Here is a 23460-nt window from a genome sequence, read left to right on the forward strand (position 1 = left end):
AAGAAAGACTGGGGGGGGGAAATCTTTTATAAGTAACACAAATATAAATGCGAGCGAGTGAGCTCTAGGAAAGTTAAAGAAAAAGGTTACTAGTAATAAATAAGGGGTGCATGTTATGGAGAAATGAAAAGTAGGCAATTATCAGAAGGGGAAAAGAGATGAAAAAAGGAACTTGTGACTTTGTGAGAATATAATTATGGGGCATTTAGTGTTGAAGGAAAAGGGCGCATATCGGATTTTAATCGGGGCTTTTATCAGATGTATAAAGGGCTCTTAGAAAAGGGGAAGAGGCTCAAAAGGAAAAGGGTACTTATCCGAAGGAGATATGGTTATTAGAAAGGAAAAGGGGCTTGTGTCAAAATAAACTTATCAGCTAGAAGCGGTAAGGGGTAAGCCTACTTCTCGTAAAGGGGCACTTACCAGAGATAGAAAAGCTAGCTAATTGCATAGGAAAAAGGGCAGTTGTCGAAGGAAAAGGGGCGCTTATCAGAGGTGAATATAGGGACATTCATGAAAAATTAAGTGAAGGGGACTTATGAAAAAGCGATAGGTGGTTCACTTCCACTAAGGAAAAGTGGCACGTGTATTGAGAAGGGGATCCGAAGGGGCAGTTTTTAAAAAAGAAAATGGGCACTTTTCCAATGAAAAATTTGGGAAAAGTGTGGGGGCACTTTTGTTTTAAAAGTAGGTCTATGCAGCTATAATATCCGATGCCCAGGTGAGGTCAGCACCCACTATCATGCCCTTAATTAGGAGATATAATCATTGGGCATGGGATCGGAGCGGAAACATCTAGCTAGTTTACAGCACGTATTTTATTGGACGAGTTGAAAGCAAAATGGCGACATTCACGGCGGGAAAGAAAAATGTGCGAAAGAAAGAATCAGCTGGTCGCCCTTCAGACCGTGCTTCTGGTTCTTTTGTTGAGCCAGGTGACACTACAATGGCAGATATTTGGAAGGTTAGTTTCACAATGCAGAATGTGATGAATTGACCCAATTATTGTCTTGATCTTCAAACTTGGTTACATTGGGTTGCCCCGCGCATGCACTTTGATGTACCGTCCATGTCATTGGTGGTGACATCGATGTTTAAATGTTTTTAGCTGCACATAGAGTTCTTGTAGGCCTACTCAGTTGTATCTAGAAGGTTTTTGCTTGAACTGTACACCCCGCACTTGAGACAAGCACAAGGTACGATGATACACTAACGGTGATCTATAAATTGTGCTTGTGCTGTCAGTGTCAGTGTCGTGCATCTGGAGAAGAAAGATAAACAAAAATCGTTGACATTGATTGATTGATGAAACAGAACTAGAATAGTAGATCTACCTAGACCTCTAGTAGTAGTAGTACCTTTTCTTCCGTATACTGTTGATGTTAATGATGTTGGGTCTGATCTGACATGTCATTGTTTTGGCGCTTGTTCAGAACTATGACCATACTTTCGACCTGTGACTCCAACGTGGAAATACCCTAGATGATAGGCCTAGTAGTAGTAGGGCCTAGTACTAGTAGGCTAGACCTCTAAAGTTAGATCTAGAGTAAAGGTAGGCAAATTCATGCAAAAAAAAAATTGACTTGAAAACACATCAGACAATTAGTCTGAACCGAGTCAGGAGCAGATTTGAAGAAACTATATTTTTAAATGTTGTAAAACCAAAGATTTAAGAAGAAAACTGACCAAGTATCTGTACTAAAAATCGTACATGTAAAATTCGTTGTACACATTCGACAGCTGAAAATGACGCGCACGGTTTCGTTACGTGCGTTCTCGAATCCAAAATCATACCTCACACACACACTCTCGCCATACCGCGAATGGTCCGTCGTGCGGAGCTAGCGGGCTGAGAGTTTGCAGCGATACCAACGCAGCTTCGGAGCTCCGCAGCGCGCCATTTTAGCGGGTTCAGAAAGGTTCGTGGTGGGAAGGCAGCGGCCTAGCTTTTTGCCCAAACAACGCTAGATCGGCTGCTGGCAAAATGAAAATAACTACGATCGAGAACATCGTCGGTTTCTTAACTTTTCAGTGAGATAATTCTGAATTCTAATTGAGACTATATAATAAATTAAATCGATAAAGAAACCTCGGTAGAACTCTTATAACTGTACAAAAGCTTGTTTATTTTTTCAATTGACATTTTGTTTTCGACCATTTTTTCGTGCGCGAGTCAATGCAAACTATGTATTACCAAACTTTCAACACGCAAGGAACGGGGAACACTCGCGGACGTCGTATCAAATTCGTTGCAACAAAAAAATTCAAGGGTGATTTTGAAGCAGTGAAGAATATTGGCGCTGCAATGCGCAGAAATATACTTGAAAGAAACTTAAAAAATCATACCTGAATTTTCAGAAAATCGTATTTGTATGAGTGTACCTAGATGTGACTTGTTTATAACTCAGATTTTATGAAGATTTGTCGGGAAAAAATGTCAATTTTTTCCGTTTGGTGGTCATTTCTAGGCTAATATTTTAAAAGTTACTTCAGTAATGGTCCCGGTGTTTCTTTTATCATACTCGCATGTTATTTCTACATAGATTAAACATAGGATGGTTAAGGGTAAGACCGGATAACATTATAAAAAAAGATATATCCTTCCAACCTCCCATATCCAAGTTTTGGGCTGATTATTGCCGACCCACCGCAGCAAGGCCATTCAGATTTTCGTACGCGACCGAAGCGCCCTCTAGTGCCCCATGAATGTGCCTAGTAAAGGAGCCCGTTTTCGGCCACTTAAGACAAAATCCTATTTTTAGGACCCTTTACTTCCTATTTATTATCATTTTTTGTTCAAATCATGAAGCAAATATTATTATTATTTAAAGAAAACAAGAATCCCAGAAAAAAAATCACGAATTGCCATGACAATATTCATTTCAATTTTCACTGTTTCGGAGTCAGTTTTCGGCATAGCGTACCAGTTTTCGGCCGCTTGTACAAAGTCAATAGGAAGCGCGCGCACGCGCCGTGCGTTTCCGTGCTGATCTATAGCACTAGCGGGCGGAGCAGATATCCCACGCCGGAGCTCCCCGGAGCTCGCCAGGCCGAAAACTAGTACTGTGGTGATCGGATATTGGAATCTAAATTAGACAGAGATATCGTGTGTGCATTGCGGTGTGCGGCTGCATTGATTTAATACATGCGATGAGATACTTTTGAGCTTGCGACTAGCACAAAATCGGGCTCTAAATCTGAAAAATACTTGAAATAAAGCTCATTTTATGGTACCCATATTTCTTACAGACACGCGTAAGATACTCAATTTTTCAGATTCGGGTAGCGGGACCGCCGATTACATCGCTAAAATGTGATATTTTAAGATATATTTTTCATTGCAAATATGGTTCTTCAGTGACACTGGCATGGTATGGTATGTGTGGGATATGTGTTATGCTATTATGCGATGTATTTTAGAGTGATTTTACCTTGCATCCAACCAATCGGCCGAAAACTAGAGCTGGCCGATTACCGGCTCCTTTACTCTTCTATTACTAGGCCTAGACCTATAACATACCAAAAAGCAACTAAATCTTAAACAATTGTTGAAATAATGGTCATGATCATGATGATTTAATAAAAGTCGTTTCCTACCTGTTTCGTGTAAATTTTCTTATCTTTTTATTTCTCCCAAAAATAAAGACATTAGTTAGACCTCTAGAGGTCTATACTTTCTCACAGGTTTCACACCAAACCTCTGCAGAATACAACTACAAGTAGATCTACATGCCAACGATGGGTTTCGGGCAGGCACACGCACCTGAGCTGTGTGAAGATAGCAACCGTAAAGATCATCAATTCATGATGTGAATTACTTGCATGAATTTAATGAGGATCTGAGATTACAGTCGCTAACTTCATGCACCTATTCTGCATCATGTTTTGTCATCAGATCTATTTCTTGTTTCTTCATTTTCAAGTTCAAGCTGTCTGAACACGTTTCCGCCCGACTATTGCACAAGTCGTCATACTCACAACAAATTTATTTCCAAAAAACAATCATGGCAACTGTTGGTAAAAGATAACCATTCATCTACAGAGCAGTAGAGATTCCTACTAAATGTACTTATTCATGCTTTTATTCTTCAGTATTCGCAGAGGCCAGACACCTCCTTTGACCCACCCACAATGAACAGGTCTATTGATCAAAGGAGAGACAACAGACGTCAGGGGAGGTAAGTTTAAATACAAATAATTCATGTTTGCGAGTAAATTTCACAGTGAATATGCAATGCACCCAAAGTTAAGTCACAATCGGATACTTGTTGAGTTCATTATCTGGCTCACTGTGAATTAACCGAGTGCAGTGCATATCACTAATGCACAAGCCCCAAAACATGGAAGTATTTCTTTTATACAAAGGGTCTACAAAATGAATGTTAAGTCGAGAGATAAGCAAAAAGACAACCAAAATGCCAAGAATCACACAGTCGTGGGGGCCGCCATTTCCTTTTAATGAAATCACAGAGATACACAGGTGCAGGTATCTCATCAGCGCAATATCACTTCCAGCTGTTATCAACTTTTCAATTGTTGACAGAAACATGTTTGCCTGGTAGGCGTGGTAGAAAGAATGATGCATGTTTTTTTAATTTGACCGATTTGTTTGCCTCCATTCTTGAACTCATTTCATAAATAGTCATGATTACTTTGCCTGTACAATAAGATAAATAAGAAAGACTATGAATATTTACTGCCAGAAAAAGGGAAAATGATAGACGACAAAATTAAAATGTTGAAATCGTGAGGTGCATTTATAATTGTTTGGTAAACATATGTATATTAGTAATTTTGCAATATGTACTTTAATTGTGAAGCATTTTTTTTTCTTTGCTTCAAGATCTGTCCCTTGGTCTATTCAGTGGAAATTCCATTAAAAGTTGTTGTTATTATGTTAAGATGCGTATTACACTGTTGAACATTACGTTCTAATTATCCATGGCATGAAACTACTATTGCTGTCGACAGTTATACTGTTCAACAAATATTCAAATGATAACCTTGTCTCATATATGGTGTGATTAATATCCAAGTAGTTGTCTTGAGAATGTTCCTTTGTCTTTTCTTCTTTGCAGACAAGGTGATCTTTCATTCAGCATCCTAGACAGATCGATAGAACCAAGAGAAGAGCTGCGGAGCAATGTCTTGCAGAATGACCGCATCAGAAAATGTATCCTTCACAAACGAATTTCATCAAGTCATATTTACTGTTCTTTGATTAAAACCATAATACTTCCTTTTACACTTACAAATGCAAAAGTTAGAGCTTATTTGCATTTTCAAGGAAAAATCATTTGAAATCATGTTTGCAATTCATTTTTGTAGGAATGAATTATCATCTTTGTGTGTGGTTGTGATCTTAATAGGAATAGCAAGTTGAGGAGCAATTAATGCAAACTTGTTTTGGTGAATTTACCTTTAATAGCACTCATGTTCAATTAAACAGTGCAGAAAGAGATTTTGATATGGCATACTTTGTACAGCTTGCACATAAATGTATCACTTAGAACAGGAGGTCAGTATCAGTATAAACTAACCCACAGAAGTTGGCAGAGAATCTATGGAAATTACGTAAATATATTTGGCCACTCTCCAGTGGATTTTCATACAGCCTGCAAAAATGAATATTAGAAAACTTGTCAGGTCCACAAGATTGAATGTCTGGTAGACAAATGACCCAGGAAACTGAGATTGTTGGTCTTATGACACTTCTGGCACTTCTAGCGACTTTTCTAAAGTTTTAAATACATTTATAAAGCACAGAAACTATGCAGTTTACAGTCTCGCAGGCAGTTGGTCTTGTAAGCTGTCAGTCGGTGAGTCTGATGTCACCATACCCTTGTTTTGTTTGTCCTTGACTATGTGTTACAGCAATGGGAATGCTGGAGCAAGCAACTGGCTTACAGGGTACACCCGCCCCAGGAGTATGGCCTTTCAACCAAACAGCAAGAACACCTGCAAGTGAGATGAAACGCAGAACATGTAAGTCATGATCAAACATACATTTATTGTTGTTATATTACTGTATTTGAAACGTTTGGATAATAAATCCTCAACTCAACTCAAACTCAAATTTCTTTACAGACTTGGGCTTCGTATTCAGTGGGATACTAAAACATTAGTAAAGAAGTTACTCTGAATTCAGATATCACATACCAAGTACTAAATTGAAGGATAAAAAGTCCTTTGGCACAACTTATTTCATTGATGTCAGTTGCAACGCTTTCTAAAATTATCCCCCCCCCCCCACCCACCTTCTCTCCTCTATATTGTGTTGAATTTGGACCAACAAAATTATGAAATATCTTTCCAATAGAAATTGTGTTGAGTATATTTGAAGGTGTGTACTTTGTAGAGTGGAAAAAATGTAGAATAAAGCATGTGGGATTTTCTCTGTTTATTCTCTCTCTCCCTCTTTCTCATAGTTCAGATTTAAAATGTTTTACCCCCGCCCTTCCCCTCCCTTTTCTTTTTGCCAGATACACCTCAGAAGCCACCCATGACATCAGAGTTTGATGTTTCAGACACAGTTGGATTCACACCAGCGAGATCCTTTCTTACTCCGTCAGCCAAGGTAATCTACTGCTAAACCCCCGCATCCCACTAATATTCTTCGGCATAAAATTCTTCTTAATACCAATATTTGTTATCCAATGTTAAAATGTGGTTATAATTTATGGGGTTAAGATGAATTTCATGCAGGTTTCAAAGTTTTCATTTTTGTATCAAAAAGTATTATAACTTACACAGCTGTTATTATAATGTTTTTATGAATAGTAACTGTGTGCAACAAAGGTAGTACGTTGACACAGAAATGTGAAACCTGTTACTCTTATGCCATTATTCAATTTTAAAAAAGAAACATGGTTTACCGCATCATATTCAATCAAGCATTTGTTATGAAGCAAGTCGGACATTGATAATCAGATTGATTGCAATTGCACAACACATCAACAATGTACCATTACTCAATTTGCAAATTGCAGCTTTCAATGTCCATGGGTGAACCGACCCGGAACCTGCAAGCCTCTATGCTGTCCAGTCCTCAGTATGATAACTCAATGCTGGATCAAACAGGGGTCACCATGGACATGACAAGAGCAAATCTCCTGCTGCAAGAGGATCCAGGACAACTAGGTGAGTAACAGACATATCTTGCACTTTTTGAGGTTGCAGAAATTGTGAGATGATGTTCATTTTTATCAGAAAGTCAGACATGTGAGGGCATGAGGGTCATTCCACAAAATTGGGGCAATTTTTGTGAAATACCAGAAGTGAGAAACTATGTCTCCTATCAAATTGAGTTTTGAATAAAAAGCATAGCCAACTTTCTTCAGAAGTACTCTGGTGAATCAATATTATGGACTCAAAGTGTATGTATTGTTATATGAATATGGTGTCCATGTCAGTCTGTTTTCAGTTGTTCGTCCAATTATCCTACTAAATAATAGAGTGCTAAAATGTATGTGCTGGTACATATATGTATCAATGTTCTTATTGTCAATGCATATTTTTCTTTTTTACATACAATCTCCAGCAACGGAAGGGTTGTTTGATGAGTTCCTGAATGCCTTCAAGAAACACCAGTCTCTGACCGATGTCTTTGCCTTAGTGTCTGAGTATGAACGTCTCTGTCATGAACAGGTCACCATGCTGGACAGACTCATGACCAAAACTCTACCCAGTCAGAAAAGGTATCAGACAAGATAAAATTGTGCAATTTAAGACCCTGTCGTAAGAGATTTTTTTTTTTTTCTTAAGATTTATATATCAACAGAGAGCTTATAACCCATAGATTACAATTATATGCTATTTTAGTGTCCATCAGAGGAGTATCAGCTCTCTAAAAACTTGAAATCTAAAGCTTTAAAAATCAGAAGTTGTTGACCCCCAAAATAGAATAACGACTTGTTGACATAATCTTATGTGGAGTACGTATTCACAATGACTTTGCATTAATTAAGCACATTAGTTTAATCATCAGTTGACTAATTTGTTGCATTACTGTGATTTCTTACTATTACTACCTTTCTTTCAAGAGTAACACTATAATTGTTCTGGTTAATATCTTTAAAACAAAAGATCAAAAGGTAAGCGTGGAGCAAAGGATGTATTGCAGAAAAAAAGAAAAAAAAAGATGGAAATGGAGACTGAAAAGCTGGGAATGGACTCTGTAAATGCACATAAATCATTTGAGGATATTGATGGAGATGAAAAAAGTTTTGAAAGGGCAAGACTAAGAATCTCTTTGTTAAAGGCAGTGGAAAAGTTTTGCCTGAGGTTATAGATTTTTGTATCAATTACTGACTGTATGTGTAACTTTATTTCATATCTTTTGCAGCTTTTCCCGCACACTTCAAGTGCTTCGCCTGCTGACCCAGGAGAAAGCAACATGGCGACTGATTGGTTCATTGTATCAGGACAGACAGATGTCTGCAGAAGATCAAGATCCTGGCTCTATCATTGTCGACAGAATTCATGTAAGGAAGATTTAGTCATTTATCTATTTACTTATTTATTTTAAAGATTTTGTTGTGTTTTGTTCATTCGTTGTTTACTAAACAAAATTATAGCAGCCGATGGCTAAAATTGCTTACAATTTATGAAAAGATTTAAAAACATATGTACAATAATATCACATGTAGTATGATAATGTGATTCTAACCCCACCCCCCCCCCCCCTCTCCCCATCCAAAACTGTACAGCAACCAACAAAAGCAAGACATTTTTTACATAGTTATGGAACATTGAACAACCCAATGCCTTCAATATGAAATTTGCCTTGATATTCTAATAAGTAAATATATGAGTAATTCCTAATCTATGTGGTTGAATTTCATTATTGGTAGCGAAAGATACCAAGGCCAAGTTTGCGAGAGCTTCGGGCAAAGAAAAGAAAACTGCAAAGACATTGTTCCCTCACCACCCTGACCAGGTTTTGGAGGTTGATAATTATCCTTTTGTCTGCACACTTTATTAATGTGTATGATGTGTCTCAACTTATTTTGATCCATTTCATAAGTTTGGGTTAAAAAAAACATTTTTATGTGGTACTCTTTCTAGAGTGGTCACTATTTTCTAGATGCCAATTGTATGTTGATAGTGATACTTTCCATTGTTACCTTTAATACTCAATGTCAACTAACCGTCTTTCCCATTGCATTCCAATACTTACCCGCACTATGATGTTTAGACCGAACACCTCAGCGAGAGAGAGATTGCAGACTCTTTGTTCGAGAGGGACGCCGTCGTTAGACAACATCAGATCGTTGTAGATTGGTTGGAAAGCGTAGCTGCCGATCAGTCTGCATTCTCGTACAATAAAGTCCAGTTCTACTCGCATTCAGTGTGCTGGTGAGTGTGTTGTCCCTTATAGTTTCTTGTAGTGTTTAGGAAGTATTTTTTTATATCTGTTCATCAATTTAGAATGCATCTTCTTAATTACCTGTCGATATCCCTTGAGTTGCTGACATAATTGTTAAACATGAGTCGTCAATTTTGACCGCAAACATGAACACATGTAAGTGTACATGTTTGAAAAGAAAAATACTCTTGAGAAATTCCGTATTTTGAAAGTAAACTGGACTATTACAAAGAGTAGTCCAACAATAGATGTGTTAAATGGAAACTCTGTAGACTTTGGCACTTTTCACTGAACGAGGGTACAGATCCCTTAATATCATTGTTAATGCTTTCTATTTTACAGGGAAAACACTCTCCATGACCTGCAGCAGAGGGCGGTATCGGGGTCATCAACAAGAGAGACGATGGTGACCTCTCTTGACCCGGATGCCCCGATCCGAGAGAACCGACCTCTGGCTGACCTGGACAAGGAGGACGAGACCAGGCTGCTCCTGAACGTCTTCGCCAACATCCGGGCCGGGAAGCTGGAGGAAGCTCAGAGACTGTGCAAGGAGTCCGGCCAGGCGTGGAGGGCTGCGTCCTTAGAGGGATGGAGGCTCTATCATGATAGGAATATGACCTCAGGTTTGTGAGTTTGATGACTTAGAGTAGCTTAGGGAAATGTAATGGCATACAAAGACATGTCTACAACGTAAAATGTGTAATTGTTGAAATTCATATTTTGATCACATAGAGGTAGATTAAGCTTAATGCATGTGTCTGTATTCCCTAAACTGTCATTCAGTTATGTGAGATAAGACATTTTAATTCACAGAATCACAAACTACTATTCCTTTTGCATTCATCTTTTTGTGTCCCTTCATGTAAATTTCACCAACAGTGCAGAAACAGTTTCCTTTTTTTTTTCAATTTTCTCTAGTAGTGTCTGGCTTTTACATGTTTGTTGCAATTTGTCATGCTGCCTTTTTCTGATGAAAGACGCTTTCATTAGTCAGTGCACAATCTACAAAGAAATTGTCCTTCTTGCAGAGCATTCTTTCCGTTCTCCAGTGAGGAATCGGAGTATGTATTCATTATTTATGTTCTCTTTCAGTTCATACCTCAGGCGACCTGGCCCCGATCGAAGGCAACATGTACCGAGACATCTGGAAGAATGTCTGCTGGAGAATGGCCGAGGATGAGAGATTCCATCTGTATGAGAGGGCCATCTATGCAGTCCTTAGTGGAAACCTGAGAGAGGTATGGCAAATAGGTTAGGGAGGGCATTGTGGACAAACAGAATGTATTCTACCATAGGAATGGGTTTCTGGCAGTAAAGTGTCTTCTCTTAATGACGTTTTTGCATTAGCTTTTGATCGTAAGTGCCAGGAATTACCCATAATAGCAGTGATTTTAATTGTAACTAATTATGAAAGTCTACAAATTAGCAATGCGTTGTAAAATATCAAATCACTTCTTTTTTGTATGAATTGGCATTTTTTAGTTAGATTTTGCAATTTCTTTCATAAAGGTTCATTTAATAACCATTTTATTTTCTTCAAACTATAAAGGAGTGGAAAATGAGATTAATTGTTGACAATTTTAGAAGAAGAACTGATTGATTTAGAAAATAAGAAAACTCTGAACTGCTATATTTTCAACTAATTTAGCTGCTACCGGCTTGTGACCTGTGGGAGGACTGCCTTTGGGGGTACTTCAAGGTTCTAGTCGACCAGGAAGTAGAGAGAGAGATCCGGGACCAGCTGAGGTCAGATAGGGCCCTTCAACCTCTACCCCAGGGCTATTACACCAAAGAGTAAGCAGGAGTATTATTGTTTGAAGTAACCTAACCCATTGCGTAGTGACGAAGCATGAGGAAGAAGTGTATTTATTAGTGTAGATATCTTGCCCAAATCCCTTCTACACCAAAGAGTGAATTTTTGAGCTTCAAAGAAAGGTATCAAAATGATCACGTCCAAATTTTTCTGGTTCGGCTCTGTGAACTTTGGTCCAGATGTAAACAAAGCTGAAGCGCTAAAGCACACAAACAATGCATTTTTGTGCCTCCGCAACAAGGTAGCCGGAGGCATTATGTTTTCGGGTTGTCCGTTCATACAAATGTCTGTTCGTCCCGTTCTCGTGATGGCGTGAATTCATGAACTCATTGATGGGTTCCAGCCAAACTTAGGTCATGTATGTATCATGCAGAGCCAATGTGTACTTACTACAGAGGGATGTGGGTGAGTTTAGAGCTCACTTGCTGATCATTAGAGTTGGTAGATCAAGAGAAAAACTCTACCAAACAACATCAATCTATTAAAGTGGGATATCTGTATGTCAGATTGACATAGATAATATATTCTTCATTCACTATTTTTTTGCAGTCTCACTCCACCCAAGATTTTCCAAGAGCTTCATGCCCATCCAAACCAAGTAAGTCAATTTTCCCTTCCATAGAATGATAATGTAGTCATTTCAATTGAAGCCCATATTTCTAGTAAACCTGTATACAAATTTATACATGTATAGATAGATGTAAATGCACATCATATTTTACATTCTGAGCTATTCTATTTCTTAACTTTCTCTTCACTATAAGTACAATTTTTTCAGGGACACTTACTCATGGATGTCTCTAATTTTCAGTCCATATAAATCCAAGGTTAAGGGTAAACATGGATGGATGAATTCTTTATCTAGATATGCAATCTTTTTTGTAGGGGAGCATGTGTTAAAAGATAAAGACCTCCTACATGCAAGACAACAGATGAAAGACACTATAACAGCAGATACAAGACAATACATGTGTCCGACTAAAAATGTTTTGTTTTACAATTTCTAAATAAATAGTTTTTTTTTTTTTTTTACTATTTTGCCATTTCTAGTAGCGCTAATGTACATGAAACCCTATTTACTATGCATACATCGTCGGCCTTATGCCAAAAGGGCCTTAACTGCTTTTGGCCATTCCGAGATAATCGCGTTTAAAGGTTTTGGCCTCTCTAATAATCAAAAGTTTGTGGTCGTTTTTTTGTTTTTGAAGCCAATTTCGATAAATATGTTAAGTTATTCAGTTTTACATGAAATGTGTTAAATGTGTTATAAAATATTCAGAATTGTACATGCTATGTGCAAAAAACATGTTAGGGCCTTTTTGGCATAAGGCTTGAATGCAGCATATTTATGCCAGAAGGGCCGTAACCTACTCGGCATTGTGCCAAAAAGGGACGTAACCTACGCGTCGTTTTGCCAAAAGGGCGCGCATAGTTAGCGCCCTTCTGGCATAAGGAAATTTTCTTGTTTCGCAACACCTTTGGTTTGCCAGAAAGGCCCTCCTACGGCTATTGGATCACGAAAACTGATAAAACTGGTTAATTAAAATGTTTGAAAAAGTATTTTTGATATCTGAATATTTTTATTGATATAATGCAGCTTTCGGTAAAGTTATTTTTTAGAGATCGTACATTTAGAACACCTTTTTCGTTGTTTATTTTTCATCACAGTCCCATACGTTGACATCTGCGTACTTCAACGAGTCGGTCGCATTTCACGCATCCATACCTAATTTAAATCTCACTCAGATTTCATGATCTAAATTCATGACATATACTTTCAGTGATTATTTTAAGTACATTGTGTCTATTCTAGACTAATCATGTTTTTAATGGTGTTTCTACTGATATTTATTGAATTAAATGGAAATTACGAAATAATCTGTCATTGATAAAAGATTTGCCGTGTAGGTTAAGGCCCTTTTGGCGTACGTTGTAAGGAAAAAGATGAGATACGCGTTAAGGCCCTTTTGAAATTCATAATTATCTTCATAAATAAATCGAATTTCAACAAGTGAAGCACATCATTTTAAAGAGAATGATTAAATCTACAAGGTAATGTTAATAACTCAATAACCCCCAAAATCGGGTTAAGGCCCTTTTGGCATAAGGCCGACGACATGATCCTTTTGGGCTGACCAGAGAGTAGAGTTTGACACCAAGACTCACTACATCTAACTGTAATTTAATGCAAGAATATGTACTATACTTATTGTTTTCTTTCATTTTTCTTTGATTCTTTCTAGAAAGTAGAAGCCCAAGCCAAAGAGAAGCTTCATCTTATACAGAAATACATCATACTGGGTGATATTGATAGTAAGTTATCAACTTCCCTGTCCTGAATGCACTGTGAAGTAACCATACTAGTCCCAATTTACCAAATGTACCAAGGTTGTTTATCCTAATAAACAACCTTGGTCAATTTGGACGAGTACCAGTAACCAAAGGTTATTTTTGTCTATATTTTATAAGTACCATGTGGTAATACTATATTTAAAATATGAGCTTCAATATTACTTCTGAAGAGAGACCTTGAAAGTTTAAATACACTCTCAATTGATATAAAAGTGACTTGTGAGTAGACTTCACAACAGTTCCTAAGTCTGACTTAGGTTCCGTGTTATGTTATTCTTACTCCTATTCATTAGCCCATTGAAAGCCAGGTAAATATTTATGAGGTTGGTTTAATACATTCTATCTGTACACAAATTATTTGTTATTTGAACACAAATTATTTTGTAGGTGATTGGTGTACATAAAACTATGGTTCAGCTTCAAGTCCATTGAACAGGACTTGTTTGCTTCCTAGTGCTTATTTTAGTCCACAGATAATGAAACCTTGGGTTGGACCATGGGTTAAAGGATTTCTCCATGAATTTGGCTAGTAGATAGTGAACATTAAATAAAATTTAACTGAATATGAAAAGACAACTAGTAATCACTTATACACCATATTTTTCTCCTTCTAGCCCTTCTGGAAGAAATGAGTGAGTGGTTGAGAGAGAATAACCCACGTCCTTCTCATCATCTAGTCCGCTTCATGGCTCATCTAGCCCTCACCTTACGCTCTCTAGGACTACAAACCAGAGAGGAGATATGCGTCTCTGTCATCGAGGCCTACGTCAAGGTACACAATTCCAACATGTACATTTTTACGTCATGTTTATATATGTCTTTGACATGATGATATGACATTTGCTCTGGGCCTTATTTTGTCAAAAATCAATTGATTGATTAATTTTGTAGCATTCTTGTAAAAAATGACGATACATGTGTGTACAAGCATGAAAGTTCTGCACTCATTATTACAATGTGTTTGATCTGGTCTGATCTGGTCTGATCTGGTATAACTGGTTTCAGGGAGAAGTAGGTCACAAAACCTCTTACATGTACATGTACCTTTGATTGACAGCTTGTATATTACTCAGGAAATACCAAGAGTGAAATTGACTCAAAGGGTTGCTTCAGGAGTTGAAATTGACTATATGTACATTCCAGGCAAGGAGGAATCTACATGAAATCAACAAGGGAGTAATTTATTAGCCACAAATTTGTAAACAAGGAGGGATGCAATCTACAAGATATTAAATGTGCTGGTTGGGATTGTGCATGTTGCTGCCCTATATTACTGGCATGTGTGACATAAGCCCTGTCTAAATAGAACTTTTTCGATCTCAGCCGAGCAACATGTGGATGAGAAACAGTGGGGGTCTGATCGTAAAACACGGGGTGAGCTTTTGGACACCGTCTTAATCAGCCATCAGCAAAAAACCTCAGCCAGGTAGGTTACCATAACAACCGCACCTCCCCCATCGCGATCAGCTGGCACGCGCTGTGTACATGTATACATTTTTTCACGGCCATGACATCATCTACCCGGGTAGAGATCCGCGCGGTGTTAAAAGGCTGTTTATCAGGATGTCATCCGGACAACACCTCGATATCACTCTGGCCCGACTAGGGTGAGATTTACCTCGATATTGTCCGGACGTTACCCCGATTGACACGTCTTAATTGAAAGGGGGTAAATGTCATCCGGACGACACCGCCACTTTGTTTTCCAATTAAGACGGGGGTTTAAGTTGCTGACACTGAAAATAATGAATTCAGGTTTGAATTTTAGACAGATGCAGTCATGTTCTTTTTACTAAGGCCAAAAAAAAAAATCATTTGGTTGTCCTCGACCGCCCGCTCGTCATTTTCGGGCCCTAATCATGATAAATATAAATGAGAAATGCCTTTCCGTTATGAAGATATGATCATGAGTAAAAAGTAACAAAAAAAAAACACAAAATGGCGCCTGGATGACGTCATGAAGACTTGATGACCTTGAAAATGTTTCTGTCACGTCTTATGACAATGACCTATGACTGTGCCAAATTTGAACGAAATTGACTGAACTGATCTTGAGTTATCGTTGGAACAAAAAAGTGGGAACAATAAATAAAAATAAAGAATAATAAATAAATAGATAATAATAATAAAGAAGAAAGAAATTTCTGACGAAAACAATAGGTGATCTGTCGTTGACAGACCACCTAAAAAAAAAAAATGCGGGAAAAAAAAAATCAAAAAAGACACAAAAAATGAAGTTACAAAAAAAAAAAAAAATCCTCCCGACCGCCCCTACTCCAGAAAAGCAATTGAGGACAACCAAACAATTGTTTTTTTTTTGCCTAATGCTGCTCCTTGTAATGTTCCTGCTATTGTTATTAGTATTATTACTATTACTACTAATCAAATGATATTTGTGTTCCACTATCACAGGATCTGATCTCTGACAATAAGACTGAACTGGTTGCCATATATGTTTCACAACTTCCAGCTGATTTGCAGGTCGTGTGGTATGCAAAGTTTCTGGAAGGTAAGAAGGATGTTTGAATTTGTTTGAAAAGCTATCAAGAAGGGGTAAATAATTTTGCAGGGGTTATCAAATCGATTGGTTTCCTTTTCCCCTGTCTTTTTTATTTTTTTTTTTTTTTTTTAATTGTAGGTTTGTGCAATGATTTTAGTGACCATAATATTGGTTCACAGAGAAATTGGGTTTTATGCTATTGTCCTGCTAATTGTCAACAAATATAAAATAATTGTGACAAGCTAATTTTTGTAGATTATCAATAATCTGCAAGTCCTGTATCACATCAGTTCTTTTTATTTGTCATACATTATACCACAACTAGGGAGTCTGAAGTTGAATTTCCAGTACTTTCCTATGCAATGGATTCTGATTGGCATTTCTTCAGATGATTTTGATTAGCCATGTCCTGTAGGCTAATAGCCAAGTGTCTTTGCCACATATACTCATGGCCAGTGCGATTGCAAAAATTGCCGGTAGAGCATGTGTCGCCCAAACATCAACTGATCATTCCATGTTTTCTTTGCAGGCATCCATGACAAGAATCAGAGACAGTACTGCTTACAGCTAGCTGAAGATGCAGGTAAGAACAGCAGAGTTGTAGATTCTAGAGAAAAGATTTCATAGTTGTCTGTCTGTTGAACTCTTAGGCCCGAATTCACAAAGGAGGTTTAAATTTAACCCATGGTTTAAACCTTCATTTACATAACCCATGGTCTAAAATTAGCGCAAAATAAGCGCAACACAGTCAAGAGGTCCAATATTAGACGCGCGCAAGGCAAGGTACACACATTTTGCGCTAATTTTTAAACCATGGGTTATGTAAATGAAGGTTTAAACCATGGGTTAAATGTAAACCTCCTTTGTGAATTCGGGCCTTACTGTCTAAAGGGGTGTTGCTTGTTACAAGATTTTACCAAAACATGAAGGTTAATTGCTCACGTTTCAAATGCTAAAACACCTCTTTAAACATGCTTTGGATTAGAATATATTGTGTAAAAATGCCTAACACTGATACATTGTAGAAAACATCACGCCCAGAAACTATTGTAAAATCAAATTGATTTGACGCTTTTTATGCCTCCGCCACCGAAGGTGGTGCCGGAGGCATCATGTTTTCGGGTTGTCCGTCCGTACGTCGTACCGTACGTCCATACGTCCGTCCCGTTTGACCGTTATCACAATATCTCACGAACCATTTAAGATTTAAACTTAAGACTCGGAAATAGTATTTATCACCATAGGAAGACGATCTGATTAGATTTTGGAGTACGTAGGTCAAAGGTCACAGGTCACAGAGGTCAACTTATGAAATTCCTTGTATTGAGTTTGTTAGCGCGATATCTCAAGAAACATTTGAGATTTAAACTTCAAACTTAAGGATAGTATGTATCACCATAGGAAGACGATCTGATTAGATTTTGGAGCACGTATGTCAAAGGTCAAGGGTCACAGAGGTCAACTTATGAAATTCCATACATTGAGATTGTTATCATGATATCTCAAGAACCACTGGAGATTTAAACTTCAAACTTAGTGATAGTGTGTATCACTATAGGAAAACAATCTGATTACATTTTGGAGCACGTAGGTCAAAGGTCAAGGGTCATAGAGGTCAACTTATGAAATTCCATACATTGAGATTGTTATCATGATATCTCAAGAACCACTGGAGATGTAAAAACTTCAAACTTAAGGATAGTATGTATCACCATAGGAAGACGATCTGATTAGATTTTGGAGCACGTAGGTCAAAGGTCAAGGGTCACAGAGGTCAACTTATGAAATTCCATACATTGAGATTGTTATCATAATATCTCAAGAACCACTGGAGATTTAAACTTCAAACTTAATGATAGTGTGTATCACCATAGGAAGACAATTTGATTAGATTTTGGAGCACGTAGGTCAAAGGTCAAGGGTCACAGAGGTCAACTTATGAAATTCCATACATGTACATTGAGATCGTTATCGCGATATCTCAAGAACCACTGGAGAATTTTCACTTCAAACTTAATGATAGTATGTATCATCATCAATAGTGATCTGTCAGTTCATGACAGGTTCAGTGACCCATTAAAAATTCCATATCAAGTGTCTCTCCAAGCCCCTCTCCAGGTTCCTCGGTCTTGAGCCGACCGTTTCATCGTCTCATACCCCGTCGCTCCACATTGTGTGATTAAATCGTCTAGAAAGCCTTTACGAGGTCTTCCCCTCTTCTTCTTTCCATGGATACGACCTTCTATGACTCTGAGCATCAAGCCCTCATCATGCCGCATTATGTGTCCAAGCCATTTCTTCTGTCTCTCTCTAATCGTTTGAATCAGCACCCACCTTTCTTGAGCTCGATGCAACACCTCTTCATTTGAAACTCTGTCCCTCCAAGACACACCTAGTAATTTGCGCCAGCACCACATTTCGACCGCCTCCAATCGCTCGAAATGTGGTGCTGGCGCAAATTACTAGGTGTGTCTTGTATCACCATATCATAATATCTCAAGAACCACTGGAGATTTAAACTTCAAACTTAATGATAGTGTGTATCACCATAGGAAGACAATCTGATTAGATTTTGGAGCACGTAGGTCAAAGGTCAAGGGTCACAGAGGTCAACTTATGAAATTCCATACATTGAGATTGTTATCATGATATCTCAAGAACCACTGGAGATTTACACTCCAAACTTGTTTAAATTGCTCTATGGCGGAGGCATCATTTTCGACTGCGCGCAGTCAAAATTCCATCTAGTTTTGGTATTGTTTTTCATTCATTTACTGTCGTTTTATGTTTGTCTTGGAAATACCCCTCGCAAACTCTGCATTTTGTAAATCTCAAAATATGCATTTGTCTTGACAGGATTGGATGTAGCTGCAATCACCAAGAAGGTCGTGGAGACATTGAGATTCAAAGAAGACGGGGAACCTGGTTCAGATATCGTACGCACAGCAGCATTGGAAGCAGCTACATCACAGGTAAATACAGTCACAATTATAGTTTTATGGATTTAAATTAACACGTAATTCATCTACGATCCAAGCCACGCCATTGACCGGATTGGATATGGTGCACACTTATGTTCAGGCGTCAAATCCAGTGACCAAGGTTAATAATAATACCATTGTTAAGCACATTGAAGTGTTCATGTGATGCGCTATATAAATGTAATGTATTATCATTATAAATATTGTTATTATTACACTTTGTGCATCTCAATGGCTTTGCAGAATTTACCATTTCTGGTCCATGACGACCCTTTTGAAACCAGTATAGATTAATCTTTCATGTAAACATTTCATAATCTTGAAACCAGTACAGATTTATCTTTTATGTAAACATGTCATAATCTTGAAGCCTTTAGTATAATTTATCCCATGATAAATACATTGTGGCACAGGGAGATTATTTGTGTTGCATAGATTATAAAGAGGTGATAAAAAATAATCATAATATTTGATGAATTTTGTTCTTGTTGTAGGAGGATCGTCGTAAGATAGAAGCCATTGACTGGTTAGTGTTTGATCCATCACAGAGGGCTGAAGCTGTCAAGCAGAGCAACGCTATCATCAGAACTTTCCTTGGTTAGTAGATGGTTCCAGAGAGAAAAGTCCAAATTGGGTTTTGTGTTTATGCTATTCTTTATTTTCTCTGTTATTCCCTCATCTTTAGCCCATATAATGCCACAAAAATGTTAGTGAGGTTTACCAAATGAAAGGTTTTTTTAAAGGTAATTAGTACCCACTGACCCTTGTTCTGCTGATGTCACATATACATGTACGTGATAAATAATCTCAATAATCAGGCCCCACCATACCCAGGTGATCTACTCCATTTGCACACATCCATGTATAATACACGATCAGCCACTAGTAATACACTCACCGTCCCTCAAACTAGTGATAGGTGATCAGGCATTTTCTGTTATTACCCCCAAAACCTAGAACTCCTTACTAAAGAATTGCCATACTCTCCCTGCTTTCAAGGGGTATCTGTAAACATATCTTTTCTAATTTGTTGCAATATACCTCTCTATCTGTAATTAATGTAAGCTTTGTATGGTAATGTTGTCTCTTTTTGTTTGTATTTCTTTTTTATGCGCTTTGTATCCAATGAAAATGTGCTCTATAAATGTAATATTATTATACATATTATAAACAGAATTATTACTTTCAATTACACTCTGTTATTTCAATACGTTAATAAATGCAGAACAATCCATCTGACCAGCCTCGTTCATGTATCCATCTTCCAAGTCTCTCTAATGCATGTTTCCATCTCCCCTTTAGCCACCACGAAGCACGACGCAGCCAGAGAGGTCTTCAAGAAGCTTCCAGAAGATTCCATCGATGTGATCATCAGAAACTGGAAGGCCATGGCAGGGTCTGTTTCCCCTCCTGCTGAAGATACCAATGCTATCAGGGAGTATCTCTGCATCAAGGCCTACTTGGTAAGATCACTGTAGTGTTATCATTAGTAGGAAACCATTACCAGTAGGCGTGGCAGGGTCTGGTGCCCCACCTGCTGAAGATACCAATGCTATCAGGGAATATCTTACATTAAGGCCTACTTGGTAAGATCACCATTACCAACAACAGTTGTCGTCAGTGTATTTGTTGGATCACTTGGTGAAACAAATTTTTTTTCTAATTTTGTGAACATAAAGTAACTGTTAATGCACAAATGATGTATGAATAGTAATCTCAAGACCTCTGTCATATATCTTTGCATTGTAATTGTTAAATGGTGAATGCACAAAGTTGCATCAATTTAGCCGAAATTGATGCAAAGCCTCATTCTCCAACATATTATCTTTTGAGGAAATATACTTTTGGACTATCCGTTACATTTAATCTTAATACAGTTAATCATCAAAAAGGCACAATACCGTGTTTAAGCTGAAGTTTTATATTCTAAAAATCTTGTTCTACATTTACATGCACCTCAGGCTTTTAAGAGATGAACGTGGTTTAAATGAACAGATTGGTAATTGCAGTACTGGATTTAGTCTCTTTGGAAACATAAATTTGTAAAAGAAAAATTTGTACCTATTGAAGAAAAGAAAAAAATGCAATACAGTGCATTTAATTCCAATGTGGTCCGATGCACATATTCATCTATAAAATATCAATTTTGGTCAATTAGTGGATACTTCCTTTTGGAATTAAGCTCTTTTACATGTATACAAGGCCACATTGTCATGTCATCTTTTCTTTACAGTGTTTGCCTGTGTTTATACTGCATGTATTTTTGTATACAATGTTTGTACAATTATGTTTTGCATTTGAGGTATAAATAGAATTAATATTGAAATTGGCTTTTGTTTAGGATGCCCTTGACGCCTACAATGACTGGTTCGCTCACTACCACAACAAGAAGCCTGGTCCTCCTTGCCTACCGGACGACGCTAACTTCCACGACAAAGTGCGCTATGAACATGAGCACAAGGAATATGAGGTTGGTCCAATTCCTTAGAGAAATGATCTGTACTTTCTCAAGATGTGACCCATGGGTTTCTTGTACAGAGATCTCAGCTATCCTGGCAATTGGGCAAAATATTTGTAGTTTTTTTTTTACTTGGGGGGAAAAATCAGGAAATTGGAGAAAAATGAAAGAAGATGGTCAGCCTTTCGTATTTTGCCTTGCGGCCAAACAGCACAGCTGTTGTGTGATGAGTTTGCTTATGCTTTACGGCCTGCTACTACTGTTCATTGAAGACGTTTCAAACTGAAAATAAACATAGGGTGAAATAATGATCTACAAATTTTAAACTCGATCAGGAAAAATCAGGGATTTTTTTAATTTTTAAAAAATTATTTCTGGGAACCCTGTTGAAATAAAGCAATTTAACAGCATGAATACAGGTAGATCGTTATCTGGAAAAATCTTTATCATGTGACTTGCTTTTTTTGTTGGCATTAAACATGTTTCTTATATACAATTTCTAAAGCAATTTTCCTCAAGACTAAATAATAGTTGCAAGTGTTTGTTTGTTGTTTGGTGTCTACATGCTGTTTGTTCATAAAAGAGATATACATGTATTTTCATAATATACTTCCAATCCTCTTTTTTTTGTCTAGATGGAGTTGGAGAGATGGGATCAGACAGTGCTAGCACTCACCAAAGGAGTCTCAGGCACCATGTACAATGTGCTTCTATTTGTAGATGGTGGATGGATGGTGGACCAGACTTTTGTAAGCATGAACTCTTTTTATTACCCAATCAAGTGCCCCATCATAAAGTTTACCAGGTATCCTTTGATTGACCGACAATTCACCTATGAAGCTAATGTAAATCCAGAGAATACTGTTAAATTTCCTAGCTAAATTTAATTCTGACCCTTCCCCTAACCCTATGCTTTGGTCATCCCCATGCATAAACCCTATTGTTGGGATATTCTACAGTCAATCCCATTTTTTGTATGATTGAATATTTTTTCATCCCTTTCTTTCAGGATGAGGAAGACGAAGAAGTGGATGAGGTACGCTTGAGTCAGATGCAACGCTTGAGAGAGCTCTGCATCCCTAAGATGTGCCTCCTGCTACATTCTGTTCTTCATTCCACGCGACAGTTCAACCATTGCCTGGTCCTAGCTGACATCATGGCATCGGAGCAGTACCAGCTCTATAAGGTCAGAAAAAGGATGACTTCATACTTAACAATAGTAACAATAATAATGAATGTAACTGACATAGCACCAAATCCACACTGTGGGGTGCTCAAGGTGCATATTATGTGGAAGAGCGTTTCTGATAGTCAACGTTGGTGACTTGGGTTATTAAAAGGAACAATCATGTTCTTTTTATAGTTGTACAAAGTGCAGTTTTTCTGATAGTCAACATTTTTAATTTTAATTATTAAAACAAATAACCATGTTCCTTAATTTGTAGTTGTAAATTGTAAAGCTTATCAAACAGATATCATTGATGTTGTTCGGATTGGTTTTTCCTGAATTAGTAGTAGCAGTAGCAGTAGCAGAAGTACAAATACATGTACATTACATGTGCAGGTAGAAGAAGACTTTATTTGATAACTTGTTTAGCTAATCTGCCACAAGATCCATTATTATTTATTTTTCTTCTATGATAAGAAGGTAGGATTGGTGTCATGGATCCACATTCTACTAATTTCAACCTAGTAGATTAAACCCTAAGGAAATCTTTTGTTTAACCAAAGGAAAACTTAGATATTAGATTTACTTCCTTTATTAGACTTTTATTTAGAATAAGGGCCATATAGTGTCAAGGTTTCCAACCTATTTCTATTTTCTCTCATTGCAGGTCTTCCGGAAGCCCGAATTGAAACAAGTTCTCTCACGTCTTAGGGAGTCGTCACTGCAACTTTTGGATCAGAATCTGGATGCCTTAGGTTACGAGATTGCCTCGTGATCGATCCTGTGACCAGATATTAAAAGCTAGATTGAGAAATGTCTTTTCT

The 23460-nt window shown here is 37.6% G+C and overlaps 1 protein-coding gene across 2 annotated transcripts; it reads left to right on the forward strand.

Annotated features, from left to right (window-relative positions):
* The first annotated feature begins 795 nt into the window (after positions 1-795).
* On the forward strand, positions 796-23460 carry LOC586279 (nuclear pore complex protein Nup107). 2 transcript variants are annotated; one of them, XM_030985336.1, is made up of 24 exons: positions 796-961; positions 4090-4175; positions 5076-5170; positions 5872-5982; positions 6480-6574; positions 6987-7137; positions 7538-7694; positions 8342-8480; positions 9194-9354; positions 9707-9987; positions 10457-10602; positions 11013-11158; positions 11727-11775; positions 13421-13490; positions 14144-14301; positions 15942-16038; positions 16559-16612; positions 18886-19001; positions 19505-19607; positions 20313-20473; positions 21352-21480; positions 22104-22217; positions 22478-22654; positions 23304-23460. In XM_030985336.1, exons 1-24 carry the CDS (start codon positions 839-841, stop codon positions 23409-23411), a joined length of 3027 nt encoding a protein of 1008 aa, XP_030841196.1. In that variant the 5' UTR covers positions 796-838; the 3' UTR covers positions 23412-23460. The 2 variants fall into 2 exon arrangements, with proteins under 2 accessions (XP_030841196.1, XP_030841197.1); XM_030985337.1 differs by lacking the exon at positions 796-961 and adding an exon at positions 998-1193.

Source organism: Strongylocentrotus purpuratus, unplaced genomic scaffold, assembly GCF_000002235.5.
Source record: "Strongylocentrotus purpuratus isolate Spur 01 unplaced genomic scaffold, Spur_5.0 spur5_scaffold_15, whole genome shotgun sequence".
Lineage (NCBI taxonomy): Eukaryota > Metazoa > Echinodermata > Echinoidea > Camarodonta > Strongylocentrotidae > Strongylocentrotus > Strongylocentrotus purpuratus.

What these genes read in the sequence shown, in the direction of transcription:
- LOC586279 (XM_030985336.1), top strand. Translation starts at nt 839, where the DNA reads ATGGCGACATTCACGGCGGGAAAGAAAAATGTGCGAAAGAAAGAATCA. An exon ending in TCATTGTCGACAGAATTCAT is followed by an intron (nt 8,481 to 9,193) that starts GTAAGGAAGATT and finishes TATGATGTTTAG; the next exon opens with ACCGAACACCTCAGCGAGAG. An exon ending in TCATCGAGGCCTACGTCAAG is followed by an intron (nt 14,302 to 15,941) that starts GTACACAATTCC and finishes CCACTATCACAG; the next exon opens with GATCTGATCTCTGACAATAA.